General features: G+C 33.0%; 1 protein-coding gene across 1 annotated transcript; it reads right to left on the minus strand.

Moving 5' to 3' along the window:
- Positions 1–2,323: 2,323 nt before the first annotated feature.
- Positions 2,324–5,287, minus strand: ABI4 (Integrase-type DNA-binding superfamily protein). Its single transcript, XM_086423516.1, has one exon. The coding sequence runs from the start codon at positions 5,245–5,247 to the stop codon at positions 4,453–4,455; it is 795 nt and encodes a 264-aa protein (XP_086279642.1). The 5' UTR covers positions 5,248–5,287; the 3' UTR covers positions 2,324–4,452.
- Between the last annotated feature and the right edge of the window lie 11,720 nt (positions 5,288–17,007).

Genomic DNA, 17,007 nt, shown 5'->3' on the forward strand with positions numbered 1-17,007 from the left:
CATTAAGTTTAAGAGGGAACTCTTGATGAACTATAGGTCCCCTTCTTTCATCTATATTTAAATGGGATGGCATCCCTATTAAAGAAACATAAAACTGGAATAGTTGAAGGCTTTGTGCTAGAGACGAGGTGATCTCCATCAATCACTGAAAACCCTAGTCGTCCCAAGCGTAGAGAGAGTAGAGAAGTTGAGTCTAGTAATCAAAGAGAAAGTGAATCAATCTGATTCACAACACATGGGATTTTGGATATCATTTTATAGCTTTTATATTGCTTGGCTAAACGATTCATAAAGGTTTTCTATTTCTTGGCTAATCGATACAATGGCACAAGGTACGCTTTTTATTAACCCAAAGATTAGGATTCACATGTTTGTTGGAATTTTTGAGATATATAGGAGTTCTATTGATCCTGTATAATTGTGATTAAAGATTGAATGTTCATGTAGAATGGATTTTGAATATAGAAAAATCTTACTTCACAGTAACTCAAAGTTTGGCTGGATCATCCAACATAGACCCCGGAAGATGGATCTCAAATAGGAAACAAACCTTCAATCTCTGGTTGAATTGTTCAATCCTTCAAATACAGTGCCTAGAATTTCGTTATTCGGTATATTTTGTTTCCATTCCTTCATTCCACTTCAGTTATAAAATCTATAAAGAGGCCAAATTATGAGTGGTAAAACAACAGACCTACCCCTTGCCTTCAAAAAAAACAAAATATATATATATATATATATATATATACACTCATGATTCATCAATTCACACACACGAAACATGATGTATGACATCACACATACTAGATAATTCCTGCAATTAAATTCAATGTTTGGCTTTTATATTTCTTCCTCACATCTTAAAACTGGAAAACTGACAATGTGCCTTCTCATAGTGATGCTCAAGAAGATCCAAAGCATCTAAATGGATTAATATGTGGTATATATGTGAAAACAGATCAAGTACCTGCAACCCATTATGAACCATTCTGCGAAATATCTCGACGGGCAGCCACAGCTATTTTTCTGAGAGTAAAACTTATTTTACTATTTTGCTCCAAACTAAAAAAGAGACTACGTAGGTGGTGCTTGGAAGATATTTCTTTGTAAAAACACTCCCACACTTGCCTAATAGCAGTTATGGAATGCAGGATACATAACATGATCAAAACAGAAAACAATGAAGCTTTTTTTTATGGAAAATAACTAAATAGTGATATCAATGATAAGGGGAAAACAAACATTCAAGAACATCATTATCAAAGCCTTATCCCAAAGATGTGGAATCCACTAAACTAATTTTGTTCCTCCATTTCACTTTGTCTAGATCCATCATGTCTTTTGTTATTGAAAGTATTTTCATATCTTTCACCATCTCTGAAGATGATTTTTTGGGTCTTCCACCCTCTTTGAATATTTAAATATGAAAAGGAAAAACAGGAAAAAAAATAAAAAATAAAAAAAAATAAAAAAAATTCTACGTGTAATGATTCAAAACAATTAAGTTACGAAGTTCAGAATAATTTAGTTCTAGCATCCAGTGTAATATACATGGGATAATTTGGTATCACTACTAGATTCAGACGTAGATAACTTCAAAATGCTAAAATAGTTTCACGATTAGAAAAATAAATCAATAAATGTGTATTTTACAATGGAATTATTTTGATAAATTATGACCATTTGGTATTATAAACCTCCAATCTTCACTTTTAGAGATAAAAGCATAGATTATAGAGCTGAAATGGAACAATGGATAGAGTTGGTCGTTGGACATGCCATCTGCACCATACCTGTTTTCCAAAACTTGTTCTTGATTCAGCTCCCAATCCATGCTTTCTTCTTCGAAATAGTGTAGTTTCTCTCTAATCCTCGTGAAAATATCTTATAATTATCACAAGGACTTATTTGATGTAGATGCAACACTCTTAATATACCATTACAACAATTAGATCAAACAGACTAGAAACGCAATGCATGACAAATACACTTCTTTGTGATAGGTGTTTCTTAGCATAGAATAAAACTGATCCATGTACTAAACATGTTCAATTCAACTAAGAAAAAAGACAATATAAAAGTTTCCCTACCAGTGCGCTTCATTAAGATCTTTTGTCCCTTACTAGCTTGAAAGCATGAAGCCGCAATCTTGGACAATAAATATGTAGTTATAATCAATTGATGAGTCTAAGGAACAAGGGGAAAAAAACCCAAAAAAAAAAAACAAGAATTGAGAAGCAAATATAGTGCAGATGAAGTATGCAAGAAGGAACATAGAGATATATACCAAAGCATCAGTTAGGCAAGGCTTTATCCATACCAACCAAGACATTCCACTTCTGGTGGGATGATGGAGCTTTTATAGTGTGAATACCTTGCATCCAAGGCATGTCACTTGTTGTAGATCACTCCAAACTCCAGAGATATTTAGAGGAGTTCTGTTGAGGACATTCCGCATTCCATGCGTGAAGGGTGCTTATTTTGCCAAAATTGATGTTGTTGCCAATGCTTTGGGATCAGAAAGCACAACGAACATTCAAATGAAGGTAATATATGCAAAGGTCGGAAAATTTAGCAAATAATAAGGTATAGTCTCTTCATGTTTGTAAATCCATTTTTTTCTTACCCTAAGGTCATAGAGATATTATGAAAACACGACCAACTTTTGACGAAATTACGAGTCCAGCTCATTGTTTGTTGTTATTACCAAAACGTGAACAGTAACAATATCAGTGGTTTTAAAGTGACAATTTCGCAGGTTTAAAGTGACAATCTTGCAGGTATCAAGTGACTATGTCGCAGTTTTCGCTAATTTTAGTGAGATCGGCACTATACAAACCAGCGAGATTGTCAGTTTGGGGAGGGAAAACCAGTGAGTTTGTCACTTTAAACCTGCGATCTTGTCACTTGAAAACCCTGCTATTTCCCACATTCACATTTTGGGAATTAAAATGAACAGTTAGCCTGAATCGTAATTCGTCAAATTCAGCTCATGAAATGGTAATTTACCCAAGGTTATAAGCAGCCTAATGAGGCACACCCTAATCTAGATGTTTTGAAACGTAATCAATTTGTGCAACATCCAAACCCTTACAATAGAAGGAAGTCTAAACTCAAGCTTCATAATCAGAAAATATTCAACGGTAATCATAATTAGCCAGGCAAGAATTTTTTGATACTCTTCAAATGAATTTCTATCCCCAATCCTCATCAAAAGCACCAAACAGATTGTCAGCAGAAGCTTACATAATGCATAGTGCATAATGATTCCTTCTTCACTTGGACCACTCAAGTTACACTTACAGACCTACGTTTTTAATTTATAATGCGATTGAATTGGGGTTTTATTATAAGAACCAAAATTGGGTTTACGGAGAGAATAACAAAACCAAAACTATAGCAAGCAAACCTAATTAGAAAGATCCTAATAAACCTAATCAATTGACATTAACCCTAAAATCTTATAAAATATATATTGCACCACAGTTTTTCTATATTGTGATGAGACACACCAATAATTGGATTTCATGCACTTTTTCACATTGGATTTCATGGTCATCATATGCTCTATTAGATTCATTCATTGAAAAGCCACAATCTCTCCATCAATAATATTTGAGACTTATATAAGAAAGGTAACCCTAAAAGCTGAAAGCCTTTCATCTTAGTTGCATTCAAATCAATACTTCCTTTCAATGCTACCAACAATTACAAACATGCACAATCAACAGTTTCACTATTTAACAACATTCATGGTCAGAAGAACATAATTTATTTTTTATGTGCTAAGCAATTCTTCTAAAAAATCAAACATCCAAAATCCAAAAGAAACCTAAATAATAATGAATGCAAACAAAGATAATACTAGCTTTGACCAATGACGAGAACCCTTGTAATTTAATTATCCAAAAAAGGAAATAATTAGAACAATATATGTATATAGAATGTAGAACATTTTACCCATATGGATTTTCTTTTCTTTAGAGGAAAATAAAAATGGATTTATTCACCAAAGTCCTAACCCTAATACATGAACCTATTAAAATGGGGAAAAATTCTTTCCTTTTAACCAAAGACTACAAGCCATTACACAAGGATCATACCTTGAGATCTATTTCTAACCAGTAAAGAACATTAATGTAAGAAGAACCCCGGAGCCAAAACCACGCTCTGTTGACACATGAATTCCATCTTCTTTTGATGGGGTGCAATCTCTTTCATCTTCAAATCCACACTTTTAAGGTCACAATTTGATGGAAGTGCTTGACTCAAAATATCGTAAAATTAAAGGAGAGAGAGAGAGAGAGCTTGCATGCAAGTATGTCTCCCTGTTCTTTGCGGTTCTTTGAAAGACATGAAGAGCTTCAACAAATAAATAAAACCCGAGTCAATTAGAAACCGGTCGATATAAGTTTGTAGAAAAGGATCAGAACCACATCAAAGAAGAAACCACTAGAGATCAAAGAACAAAAAATCTCCATCATCCCAAAGATAATTCGGTGGGTAGTCATCGTCGTTGGTATACGGCCACAAAGATGGAGAAATCGGTCCAAAAGGAACCGGCTCTGGTTCAATGGTTGGCTGTTCAGGTACAGAACCCGGTTCACAAGTGAGAGACAAAGTAGAGTCTACAGAACCAGCAAGAGACATCATCTCCTCCTCATATAATCGGCTATTAATATCATTAGGGTTTACAAAAGAAGAGGTAGTGGGCCCACAGCCAATATCTTGATGATGTTGATGTTGACGCTGTTGTTGTACGATTTGTGTACCTTGGATGACGTTAGGGTACAAGAAAGCAGAACTAACGGTAGGATAAACGGCGTAAGGGACATAAGATGACGGCGTTAAACCAAATCCAGAAGGACGAGGAAGCAAAGGCCGTAAAGTTGGAGTAGAAGAGGAAGAAGAGGAGCCATGAGAGGATGAGTCAGCCGATGAGCCAGAAGGTTGTAAGTTGAGCTGAGCCCTAGAACCATAGAAGATAATGGCGGCTCGGTCGTAAGCTCGAGCTGCATCTTCAGCAGTGGAAAAGGTTCCGAGCCATTTACGAACCCGTTTACGAGGTTCTCGGATCTCGGCGACCCATTTGCCCCAACTACGTTGACGAACACCTCTATATTTGAATTTATTGTTATCTGGACCTCCTTTGCCCTTGCACTTCCTGCTAGCGCTGTTGTTGTTGTTGCTGCCATCACTGCTGTTGCTGTGATTGGTGATTGGATGCTTTTCGGGTGCACCATCCATGATGGATCTCCTTAGTTTTTAAAAATGAAAAACTAAAGAAAGATGGGGAAACTTCGTTTTCTGGGATGGAAAATGGAGATCAGTGTGGGGTTTTGGTGCTGTAAGGAGGAGAGTTTCTTCTGTGTGGATGTAAAGGCGGTGGTCATAACTCTAATATATATTTATAAGAGAGATAGAGAGAGAGAGAGAGAAAGCTCGTGTTAATTGGGTTTTGGCTTTATTGTATTTTAATGTGTTTGCATTGTGTTGTGTTGTGTTGTCTGAGAATACAGCTTGGAACGAAGCTGTTTCTGGCTACTGTGGCTCTCTGTATGGGTGTCTTTTTTTTTTTTTTTTTTAAACTTAGACGCTTTGTTTGGATCCTTCTTAAAGAGCTTACTTCATTGGGAAGTAACTTTAGGTAACTTTGCATGAAATTGAACTTCAAATTGAAAAACTAAAGATTTTAAACGAATTAGATGGGCGAAGAACAACCTCATCCATGCCGATCCTGTGGTACAGGTGTTGAGGAACATTAACCAACTTGAAATCATATTTGGCCATGTGGCATATTATTTAAGAAATGTTGGCTCACATTGTAGTGGATGTAAATATAAAACAGAGTCAAGTTCGCCACACTAACCTAGTAAGATTTGAAATCTTACTAAGGGACCACATGGATTACTACGTTGGCAATCCAACACCACGACCCTTTTGAGCTCATGGAAAAACTTAAATTCTAAAATTTAAAAAACAATCATTTTTTATTTTTTTTTTACTTGATCCAAGGTTTTGAAAATGGATGGTTACTAAACTCTCAAATTTAAAATTAAAATTCAATGGTGAAAAATTATATTTTTTGAAAATACTAAAAGTTTTATCCTCTTCAACCTTGTGGCATCAGATTTTGTTTTTGGATGCTACTAGGTGATGTGATCAAGAAACTTTCGTTGGTAACTTAATAATAAGAAAAGTGTTTTTCTAAGAAATTAATAAACATTTTTTCTTTCATCACTACGTTTGTTTTTAGTGAGAGTATAATAATTAATTGACGATCAAATTAGTAAAACATTTGATAGGGTAACCATATGCTTTTTAGACCAACAGCTAATTTTACCTTTGCTTCTGTTTATCCTTCTTACAATTGTTTTTTACAATAACTTTAATTCTAGTATCTTTTTTCAACTTATATCATAATTGGAGATTGTAGCACTTATATCTAAAGTTTTTCAGAAACTATTTTTTACAAGATGCATCGGTACATGTCACTTTGGATTGGATTTCGTAATTAACTTAGTAATCAAAAGACACATTAGTTGATTTTTTTTAGATTGTGAATAGTTGTTTCGGACACTAGATCCCGACACAAGACTACGTTGAATCATGAATTACAAATTTTCACATTTTGGAGAGGGTGAATTTCTATTTCTTGAGTTGAAAATGAGTTATTTATGATTTCGGTTAACTATTCATTTTAATTACTAAAATGTGAATAATCACGTTTTCATCAAAAAAAATTCATAATAGTAACAAATTCGACGGTTTTAAAGTGAATATTTCCAATTAGGCATTTTAAAAACCTTCAAATTTATCCTCCTTCATGTTTTGATAATTAAAATGAACAGTGAACCAGAATCGTAAATTCGTCAAAAGTTAATTTATTGATAAATTTGAATGCCCCTATGATACCCCTTGTTTTTCAATGAATGAGAGGAAATGTTTCCCAGATCAATAAATTAAATTTAAACCCTTAACCACTTGATCACATAACAAATCATCACGTTTCATAGTCTACATCCACATTGAACACTTCTTAGGATTTTTCTTGGAATTATTTTATGATTAATGCTAGAGTGACCTCATGTGAGGGACACATGAAGGACATCTTGATATAGTGGCACGCACACCAATAGATGTATTTTCTCCGTACTCCAGCAACAGTCTTATTTTATTACGTGACCCTTAGCTCTTTGGGGTAGTCTTTTCTGTGATTCTATCTCAACTTGTGGAATCGGCCTTGATACCAAATATTAGGTATCCCTTCAAATTTAAGTCTTTTGTACCACTTGGGCAAAAACTTAAAATAATGAGTCTGCCAACAACTACATGTAGCAAAATCTTCAAAGAACCCATTGCAAGTAGATTGCATTTCTCCTCAAACTTCTATGTAGGCTAGACGTACCAAACAGGCTAAACGGATAGAAACAACCAGAGTGCAGAGTCGTTTGCATGTACGCCACGTGGACAGAAGACAGACGCTTAGTTAACTGTAAAAGTCTTTAAACTGAGTTGGATGGTCAACGTGTAGGTTCAAAAGCACATTGGGAATAGGCAAATGAAGTGGTGAAATCGTTTTCTTCGCCATTACTACTGCCGCTGGGAATCAGCTGTGATCATTAGTTTGAGAGAAAATTTGTTGTCCCTAAGGTGCTTCAAAGTTTTGAAGTTACAACCAAAATCGCTTTGCAATACACACTTTCCATTTTCACTTACGATATTGACCCACTTATTTCCAGACATCATAAAAGAATTAAATTGATTGATTATATCAATAAAAGCTGAATTGTGATTTTCTAAGGCCCCTTACATAAGCTCTCTGACGTGGCATAGGCTAAAACCATAGATTTTCTCGGGATGCACAATTGTACATCTCAATATATATGTGTAGTTGTGTATCCTGAGAAAAAAAATCTACAATTCTATCACACACCGTGCCAAGGAGTGTATCTCAAAAAGGGGGGGGGAGGGTGTCAAAAAATAATTATTCATTAAATTTATGAAGTTTTCTTGGATCAAGAGCATCTTGATGTGGGATGCAAATTCTGAAGATCAAGATCTTTTCAAACCTCTGTCCCAGATCCTCAGCTTATTATTAGGCCTGCGAAATTTGTAGATTGAATCGATCCATTCTGACTCGATTGAGACAAATCCAAATGGATGAGTGCGTCAACATTCATTTGGAGGATTCCTAGTTGGAAAACGGAATCTATCGAAAAAAAAGGGAGGAGGAGAAAGAAAGATGCACAAACAAATAAGGGCGACTTGAGATGCCGCCCAACTTTATCCTTGCGGGAATTGCCTCCTCCCTTGGTGGGCGATTGAGATCGATTTCTAACCGGCCTGGAGCTCGATGAGCCCGCATCAAATCCTCCTCCTCCTCCATCTCCCCCCGGAACATGGTCTTTCGGGGTAAAATGGAGTCGATGATAATTATTTTTACTTTTGATAGAGTAAGGTATTTTTATTTGTGATTATGTACCTTTTTCCATTTATTGCCTGTTTAGAAGATCTCATTTTCTTGGTTATAATGTATGACATCTTACCTGCTCCAAAATCCCATGCATATCCTTCCTTGTCTGATGATCATTTATCAGTAAAACGTGATAGCCTATCTCATCGTTTTGTATGTCACGCCTCTATTTCTGGATCCACAATTCTAGTCATAATCCATGACTCAACTTGTGACCCAGAACTAAGGGGTGAGATAAAGAAAATAAATTTATTTAATTAATGGATCAATAATCATAATTATTATTTTTTTCGACGCATGAACTTAATTAATTACTCATTCATTATATTTTTCAAATCTATAATAAATGAAAAATCATTTAAACATGTTAAAATAATTCAAATTACAACCTTAGCCCCATACACCCTTACCATTTATTATTAAAAGAAAAAAAAAAATATATAACTAAAATAATGTGGCTGAATTTCAAGGACTGCTTGAAGGCTTAAGACTCGTTCCTCTACAAGGCTTAAACCTCAACATTGAATCAGATTCTAAGATAATGGTTGAAGCTCTAAAAGGTGGTGTTGCTCCATGGGAAGTGGATTCAATTGTATTCCAAGTTTGGTACATTTTGAAAGATGTGCATTGGGATTTTCAACATGTCTATCGTGAGAGAAACTCAGTTGCAGATAGTCTGGCTAATTTTGCTTCTCGAACTGCTTCTTCCGTAACTTTTTATTCGTTTGCTAGTCTCCCTTTGTTGGCAAAGTACTTTTACTTGGGAGACTTGATGGGTATCTCTTGTATAAGAAAATATTAATGGCCTAATGGCCCTCCATTTCTTTCCTTCATAAAATTCCTCATTTGCTTAGCAAAGAAAAATCGTCTCCTCTCTTAACCTCATGTATCTTCATCACTCCTTTCAAAGAAAATCTAAAATATTTTTAAAATAAAACATAAGCCACAAAGCTCGGGTGCAAACTCATCTCCACCTTTTTATAAGAATTAACATATTATAAATGAATGGAACATGAAAAATATATACGTAATCAAGGATAATAATTATCTCAAAAATATTATAAAGTATTATCATCATTGTCATCAAACTCCAAGCAAAGAATTTTATAACAATCTAATTAAATCACAATCTCAAACATGCAACTCTCAAATTCTATCATAAATATCTTATTTTAATTAAGAGAGAAAGGAAAAGATGAACCTACATTTTTATTACAATATGTCTATAATTTTACTATGTTGATCATCCTGATCCTACGAATGATTCTTCCTTCTTTAAGAATACCAAACAATCAAGGCTTGATTGAGATTACGATTTTTTTTTTTTTTTTTTTTTTTTTTTTTGAAACCTCAATTTATTAGAGTTCCAGAGAAAAGTATATAAAGAAAATCATGAATAAAAAGATGAAGATCCTCCTTTTTTAATGATATTAGACTTTTAAATTAAACAAATTATGCCTCCAAAAAAGTTACGGATTGTTATTTATTTGCTCTAAATCTTAATTCTCCTACCAATATAGATCACTCATTAATTTACCAACCCTTTTATTACCATTAACATTCTTTCTTTATTATAAAAAAAAATATGAAAGACATCAATTTAAATTTAAAAACAAAATATTCCAAAATACATAATTTTATTTAATAAAGGATTTTAAATTTAGAATGACTTTCCTAATCCATACTCTTAGATGATCTATGGGTTGAGATTTAAAGTTACTATTTTATTTTACTATTACTATTCAACTAAAAAGGAAATGAGCACTTATTAAGGACCTTCACAATATGTAAAACTTTCTATTTTTTTATTTTAAGAGATTGAATAATACTAACTTGAGTTTTAATATCTTCCCAAGATAATTCATACAATTTTGACTTCACTGAGGGGATCTTTTGAATATTTATTTTAAAAATCTAAGATAACACCAATATTCCATAAAACACCTTATTTTTTAATTAAATAAAAATCCTCCTTATGCATGATTAATTGCATTATAATGCCATTATCAACTAAATTATTGAAGAAATTATCAAAAAAAAAAAATCTTTAAAAAAATTATTATAAAAAAGTAAAACATTTTTTGTAATTAGCAAAAAGAATACAAATCGGCACTTAAAGTGCCGAATTTTTCTTTTCAAATGGCACACACGCCTTTTGGCTCAGAGCCCAACAAACATTTGACATCTGACGCAATGATATCAACAATAGAGAGCTTCTCTCTTTTGCCTGTTGCCCACAAATTTATTTTTTAGATTTCAAATCTTAAAAAGGGTCGTTGGGCCCACATTGATAATCACATTGACAATCCAACAACACAACCTTTTGGATTTCATGAAAATATTCACATATATATATATATTCGAGCTTGATCCAAGATGTTGAAAATGGATGGCTAACGAGCATCCAAATTTAAAGATAAAATTCAATGGTGAAAAATAGTTTTTTTTTTTTTTTTTTTTTCATAGAATTTTGTTCTCTACAACTCCATTGTATCGGATCATATTTTTTAATGTCACAAGGTGATCAAATCATAATGTTTACTTTTAAATTTGGATGCTCGGTGGCCGTCCATTTTCAACATCTTGGATCAAGCTCAAAATATATATATATATATATATTTTAATATGAATATTTTCATGAAATCTAAAAGACTATTGTTAGATTGTCAATGTAATAATCAATGTGAGCCCAACGACCCTTTTAAGATTTGAAATCTAAAAAAGTAAATTTGTGGGCAACAGGCACAAGTGAGAAGCTCTCTCAATTGTTGATGTCATTGTGTCACATCTCAAACGTTTGTTGGGCTATAAGCCAAAGGGTGTGTGCCATTTAAAAAGAAAAATTCAGCACTTTAAGTGCCAATTTGTATTCCTTTCAATAATTATAAAAAATATATTACTTTTTTATAATAATTTTTTTTTACGTTTTTTTTTTTTTTTTTTTTTGTGTAATTTCCCCTAAATTATTGCATAGTGACTCATTTATCCTTTTCAACAAATGCTACTCACACAACATGGATTTCTATGATTTGAGTTACTAATGGGTATACTAATTTATTTATACATTATAAATAAAAACTAAATAAAAATTATTATGTTGCATAAATTCTACAATAGTAAGCAATTTTTATCCCATAAAATCATAAAATTTTGGCAATAGATGGGAATATGACATTAACATTTTCGACTTCAAATTTTAATATAATTGCATAAAATGATAAATTATACAAATATAACTAATTACAAACTACCATTATTTCAAAAAACATGATTATGATATATTCTCCTTAAACCTCTTGAAAGCATTTGAAGGGAAATATTAACTAAATAATTTAATAGTCTTTGGATCATAGCCTTGTCAATGCGCCAATGATTGGATGTAGAAAGAGTTGTAGAGATCGAGAGCTCGAAGTGGAGCTATCATGTTGCGGGGTGGAGCAGAATGAATGAGTGTAATTAGTCCCACATCAAATAAGAGAATGTTTTGAATTTGGGCTATAAAGACAAATCAAGCCTTACATGGTACAACTCATTTTAAAGTCATTGGGGTTTAGCCTAAAGAGAATAATATTGAACTATTGTGAGTTTGTGGCATCACAAATGGTATCAGAGTCTAATATGACTTTTCCTATCTGTTGGGGAGGTAGCCACAGTCTCATCGAGGCCCTACTAACTAGACGTGGAAGGAGTTGTGGAGATCGAGAGCTCAAAATGGAGCCGTCAATCTACATGGATGGAATGACAGGGATGAGTATGATTAATCCAACTTCGAACAAGAACAAGTTATGGACCTAGGCTATAAGGACAAACCAGACCCTACATAGTACAAAGCATTTTAAACTCGTACGGTCATCGGCCTAAAGCGGATAATCTTGTACTATTGTAGGCTTGGGGCATTACATTATATGTGTTCACTTGGAAATTATGTCCATCATTTTATTTTTGAGATTTGTTGACTTAAAATAACTTAATCTTCGAAATTACATGTATCCAAATGTCTTTTAATGATTTTTTTATTAAGAAACTTTCTAATTCGAGAAATTTTTTTCATAATACTGCAATAAGCATGAAACCAATGATTAGGTGTCCATCGTTAGGCCACGTTTGGGAATGATCTAATCATCTCTACATTTAGGACTTCTATTTTAAGTTGAATTTTATAATGAAGGTGTAAACACCCCATTTTAGTTGGGATCGAGCCTTGAGTGATTCTAAAAGCTTTTACTAAAGGGTTTGACCTAAGGAATCTTTCAAGAGGGCTTCAAATCCAATCAAAAGAGGATCTCATATCTCAAAAGGCATTTAGAAATTTGGATTTCAACCAAGTTGTGGGTAACCCATAGACCAGGCCATTTCTGGCCTAGTCCTTGCCTAACCCACGGACCAAAAAACTTTTAGCCTGATTTTTGCCTAACCTAAGGACCTATGCAATTTTCTTGGTCCCCTACTCACCCAAAGGACCAGTTGGTTAGGCTACTTTGATTGGGATTTGTGCACTTGAGTGCTTAAGAGGATTTTACCTCTAAACCCCTCTTAATGTCTTATTTTTTAGATAATTTAAAGTATTTTTACCTCTTTACCCCTTCATTAAGGCATGCTTAAGCATTTCTATTTGGTTTTAATGTAATTGAGCAAATCTTCAAGGTTTGATATTTAGTTCCCACAAAGTATCATTACCATCATACCCCTAATTTATTGAGATTTAATCTAAGATAATTGACCATTAAGGCCACCATCTTGTGATTAACTCAAGGTCATTCTTTAAGAGTTTTTTGTAATTAGACTAAGTTTAAGGAATCAAGATCTTTTTGCTAGGGCTGTATTGTGAGTAGGCAAAACCCAAACCCGTTGGGTTGAACCCGACCTTAGGTCAAGTCTAGGCATAGTTACTTTGGGTTCAACCTTAGGTTCGAGTAGCAAAAGAAAAATGCCCGACTCAAATAGAGTTGAGTGCAGGTAAAGGTATAGGCCAACCTGATTTGCCTGAACCTGAACTTAATATGATTATAGTTTAAAAATATTTCTTAACAATTGGTTTCTTTCACACTCATAATTCATATTTCAATATGTATGCTTTTGTTTATTTATATATTGAAACTAATTTTTTATTATTTTCATTAGATAAATAATAGTTGTGCTATTAATGTTTTGTTTTAAGGATAATTCTATATTTTCATACAATGATTATATTAAAACTTTAAATATTTTTCTTTCCTTGAAAATTATGATTATTAATATAAAAAAGATTATTTTAGTTAATCTTATTATTTTTCTTTTCACTTTAAATTTGTTTATAATTTATGTATGTATACTTTTGAAACACATTTTTAGGAAAAAAAATTCTAAATTTTAAGTTTTTTACAATCTACTTATCTTTATACTAACTCTTACCAATCAAATATTACCTAGTATTGATAAGGAATTAATTAATCCAACCAACCCGACTTGGTTAGGGTTCAGGTCAAGCATTTTATAACCCAGGTCAGGGGTGCAAATTGGTATTTGTCAAGTTTGGGTTGGGTACGGGTTGATCCCCAGCTCGCTTGAGATGCAATCCTACATTTTTCCCATCAAAGGAAACTCTCTATAACCTGGAACAATTACCCTTTTACCCTTAAGTTCTTTGAGATTCTATTCAAGGTACTTGACTATAAATACCCTACAACCTAAATTATTTGCATGTCATTGATCTTGTTTTCTTTGGAGTTTAACCACTTTTAAATGGTTTGGACATCTTTGCCCCCTAAAAAAGAATTATCTAGAACCTAAAAAGTAATTACCCTCTTAAACTTTATTTGTTGAAAGTCATGATAAGTTAATTAACCCTTAGGTCCTCCTCTTGGATGCTATTTACATGTCATTATAATCAATTTTCATCCAATTTATTATCTTTTAAAAGGTTTAGACACTCTTATCTCTCCAAAAGAATTTTCTAGAACCTTGTGAGCCTTTACACTTCTATCATTTGATCATCATGATTAGTAAGACTTATTGATAGATAATACACCATCAAGAACACTTTGTTTGAAGATAAACAATGTCATTTAGTAAGATTCTCTTGCTATTAAAATGAATTTTTTGAATTTGGACCTTTATATTCCCAAAGGTCACCCAAAAGCCTATAAATCAAGGATCTTTCGAAGGAAAAAAGAAAGTAAGTCTTCCTTCCCAAAATTCTACCAAGTTCTTTTTGTTAAAGCTTTCTAAAACCCCAAAATTATGTCCAACCATCCACTCAAATATTTTAGAAGTTATAACAAAAAGAAGAAGAAAAAGGAAAAAGACCAAGGTGGGGTATAATATTTACTTTTGTATTTTTTACCCCCAATCCTACTTCTATCTCTCACACTCTAATCTCTTTACTTTCAAGCAATGTCATGTAATTTTCCTTTCTTTTCCAATAGTTAGGAAGGTAGAAAATAATTCCTCCATGTGAGGTAATCTTTCCTTAAAAAGTCCATAATAAATTCCCTAGGGAACATTTAGTTGTCTTTCAATTATTTACTTTCCAAGCTCATATAAATTTCAAAGCAAGTAGTGTAAGTTTTTTTTATTTTCAATGGCTAAGAATGAAGAGAGTAATCCCTCCATGTGAGGTAATCTTCTCTTTTATAAGTTCATAATAAGTTCCTTTGGGAATATTTACTTTCTAGGACATGTTTGATATCGCGATAACACATCGTAATTCGACAAAATAACAAGAAATTACCATGTTTTGCATTTCACACAAGTTTGATTGTTAAACCAAAATGTGGTCCACCGGTAAATAACAGTAAAACATCGAAAAAAATAGCTAAAATACTAGATTTTTTTACAAATAAAAAAGTCTTAAAAATTTACAATTTTAACTGATTTTCTCCCCTTTTCTACCATCTGTGTCAACCCACATAAACATTACTCCATCTATCAAAACCTATTTCTCTATCAAACCTTATCTTTCTCTCACTATCAAACTCTCTCTCTTTCTCTCCATTTTCTTATTCTCCATAGATCTTGAGAGCGCCCAAAACCTCACCAGGTTTATTTCTCAAATAGTTGTGTTATTGTGTTCTTGAACTGGATTTAGGGATGAGGGAAAAAGAAATAGAAATTTAATTAGAAATTACAAGAAACAAGTGATTTAAAATAAATTGAAAAAAGTCAATTCTGCAAATTGAAGGTTATTGTAGCACCTAGTACTTCGAGTTGTGCATTTAGGGTGCAATGAAGAATTGCACATTTTATTAAAGAACAATCCATTTTGTTAACTTCCTCTCCCCATTATCTAATTTATTAGAAATAATGGAGTTCTAAAGATAGTTTTCCTCTACTCTTCTTTTTTTTTTTTTTTTTTTTTTTGAGGGGGTGGGGGTTATTTTCCTCTGGTGTGGAGATTAGAACATGAAGATATATGTTGTTTTGCTTTGTTGTTTACATTGCAACATTAGGATTTAAATGAAGTAAGGAAATGTGTAGGGTGGAATTAGGATGTAATAAAACCCCATTCTAAGAATTTGGTGATGTTGGTGTTAAAAAAACTTTATTTTTCTTATCTTAAGAGAAGAGAATAAGTCAAAACCAGCAAGTTTAGTTTTCATAGATAGGGAGATTTAATGTAGATCTTATTCCAAAATCACCTTGGATGTATAATAGCAAGTTTTTGGGCAATAGTTTTAATTAAAAAATTTATTTGATAAGTTTTTTTTTTTTTTTTTGCTGAGCAAAAAAGGAAAGTATATTAGATTAGAAAAAATTGTATCTAGGGAGATCCCTAAAGATTTACATATCGAAATTGAGAAGATCAAGCTTATCACCAAAGTAAGCACTTTTAACAATTAAAAGCAGATCTAGAACTCGTCTGAAGATCATAGCTAAATAACTATGAGTTTCAGTAGTAGCAAGGCCATTTGTAGTTGCATTAGCCTCTCTCCAAACATGATTCACCCAACAATCCATCTTAAAAATCAGCATTCTAGCTTTATGCACCCAATGATCTAATCTCCAAGGAACTTTCTGAGTAAGAAGACCTTTCACTATGATGGCAGAGTCAATTTCAATAATAAATTTTCTTCCAACTAAATGAAAACTCTCCAAAGTAGTTACCAATGCATGGATTTCTACTTCATTGTTTGTCACAACACCAAAACTCCAGTACGTCGCTTCAACAAGGTCTCCATTTTTATTGCGAAAATGGCATCACCTCCTGATCGACTTGGATTACTAATGGAAAACCCATAAGAGTTTAATTTAAACCAGTCAGATGGAGGTCTTTGCCAACTAACAATGGCTATATAGCGAGGAGGAATTTGTTTCTTAAGGATTTCAATATCCACTAGCTTTCAAATTGTGTCATTTGATGAGGAAAACTTGAAAGTTCGATGCTCTTCTAGCTCCTTTATCCATTTAAAGAAACCATGGATGACTCCTTGGACTCCTTAAAAAAATAAATTTCAAATTTTTTTAATAGTAAACATTCACACCTTAAACTCCTTGGATGGTGGTAACTCCCAAACCCGAAGTAGATGAGGTTTAAAACTTTAAATTCTCACATA

This window comes from Akebia trifoliata, chromosome 14 (assembly GCF_017979445.1).
Source record: "Akebia trifoliata isolate Shusen 1 chromosome 14, ASM1797944v1, whole genome shotgun sequence".
In the NCBI taxonomy this organism is placed as follows: Eukaryota; Viridiplantae; Streptophyta; class Magnoliopsida; order Ranunculales; family Lardizabalaceae; genus Akebia; species Akebia trifoliata.

Bases quoted from the DNA above. Each gene is read 5' to 3' on its own strand.
- ABI4 (XM_086423516.1), bottom strand. From the start codon at position 5,247: ATGGATGGTGCACCCGAAAAGCATCCAATCACCAATCACAGCAACAGC.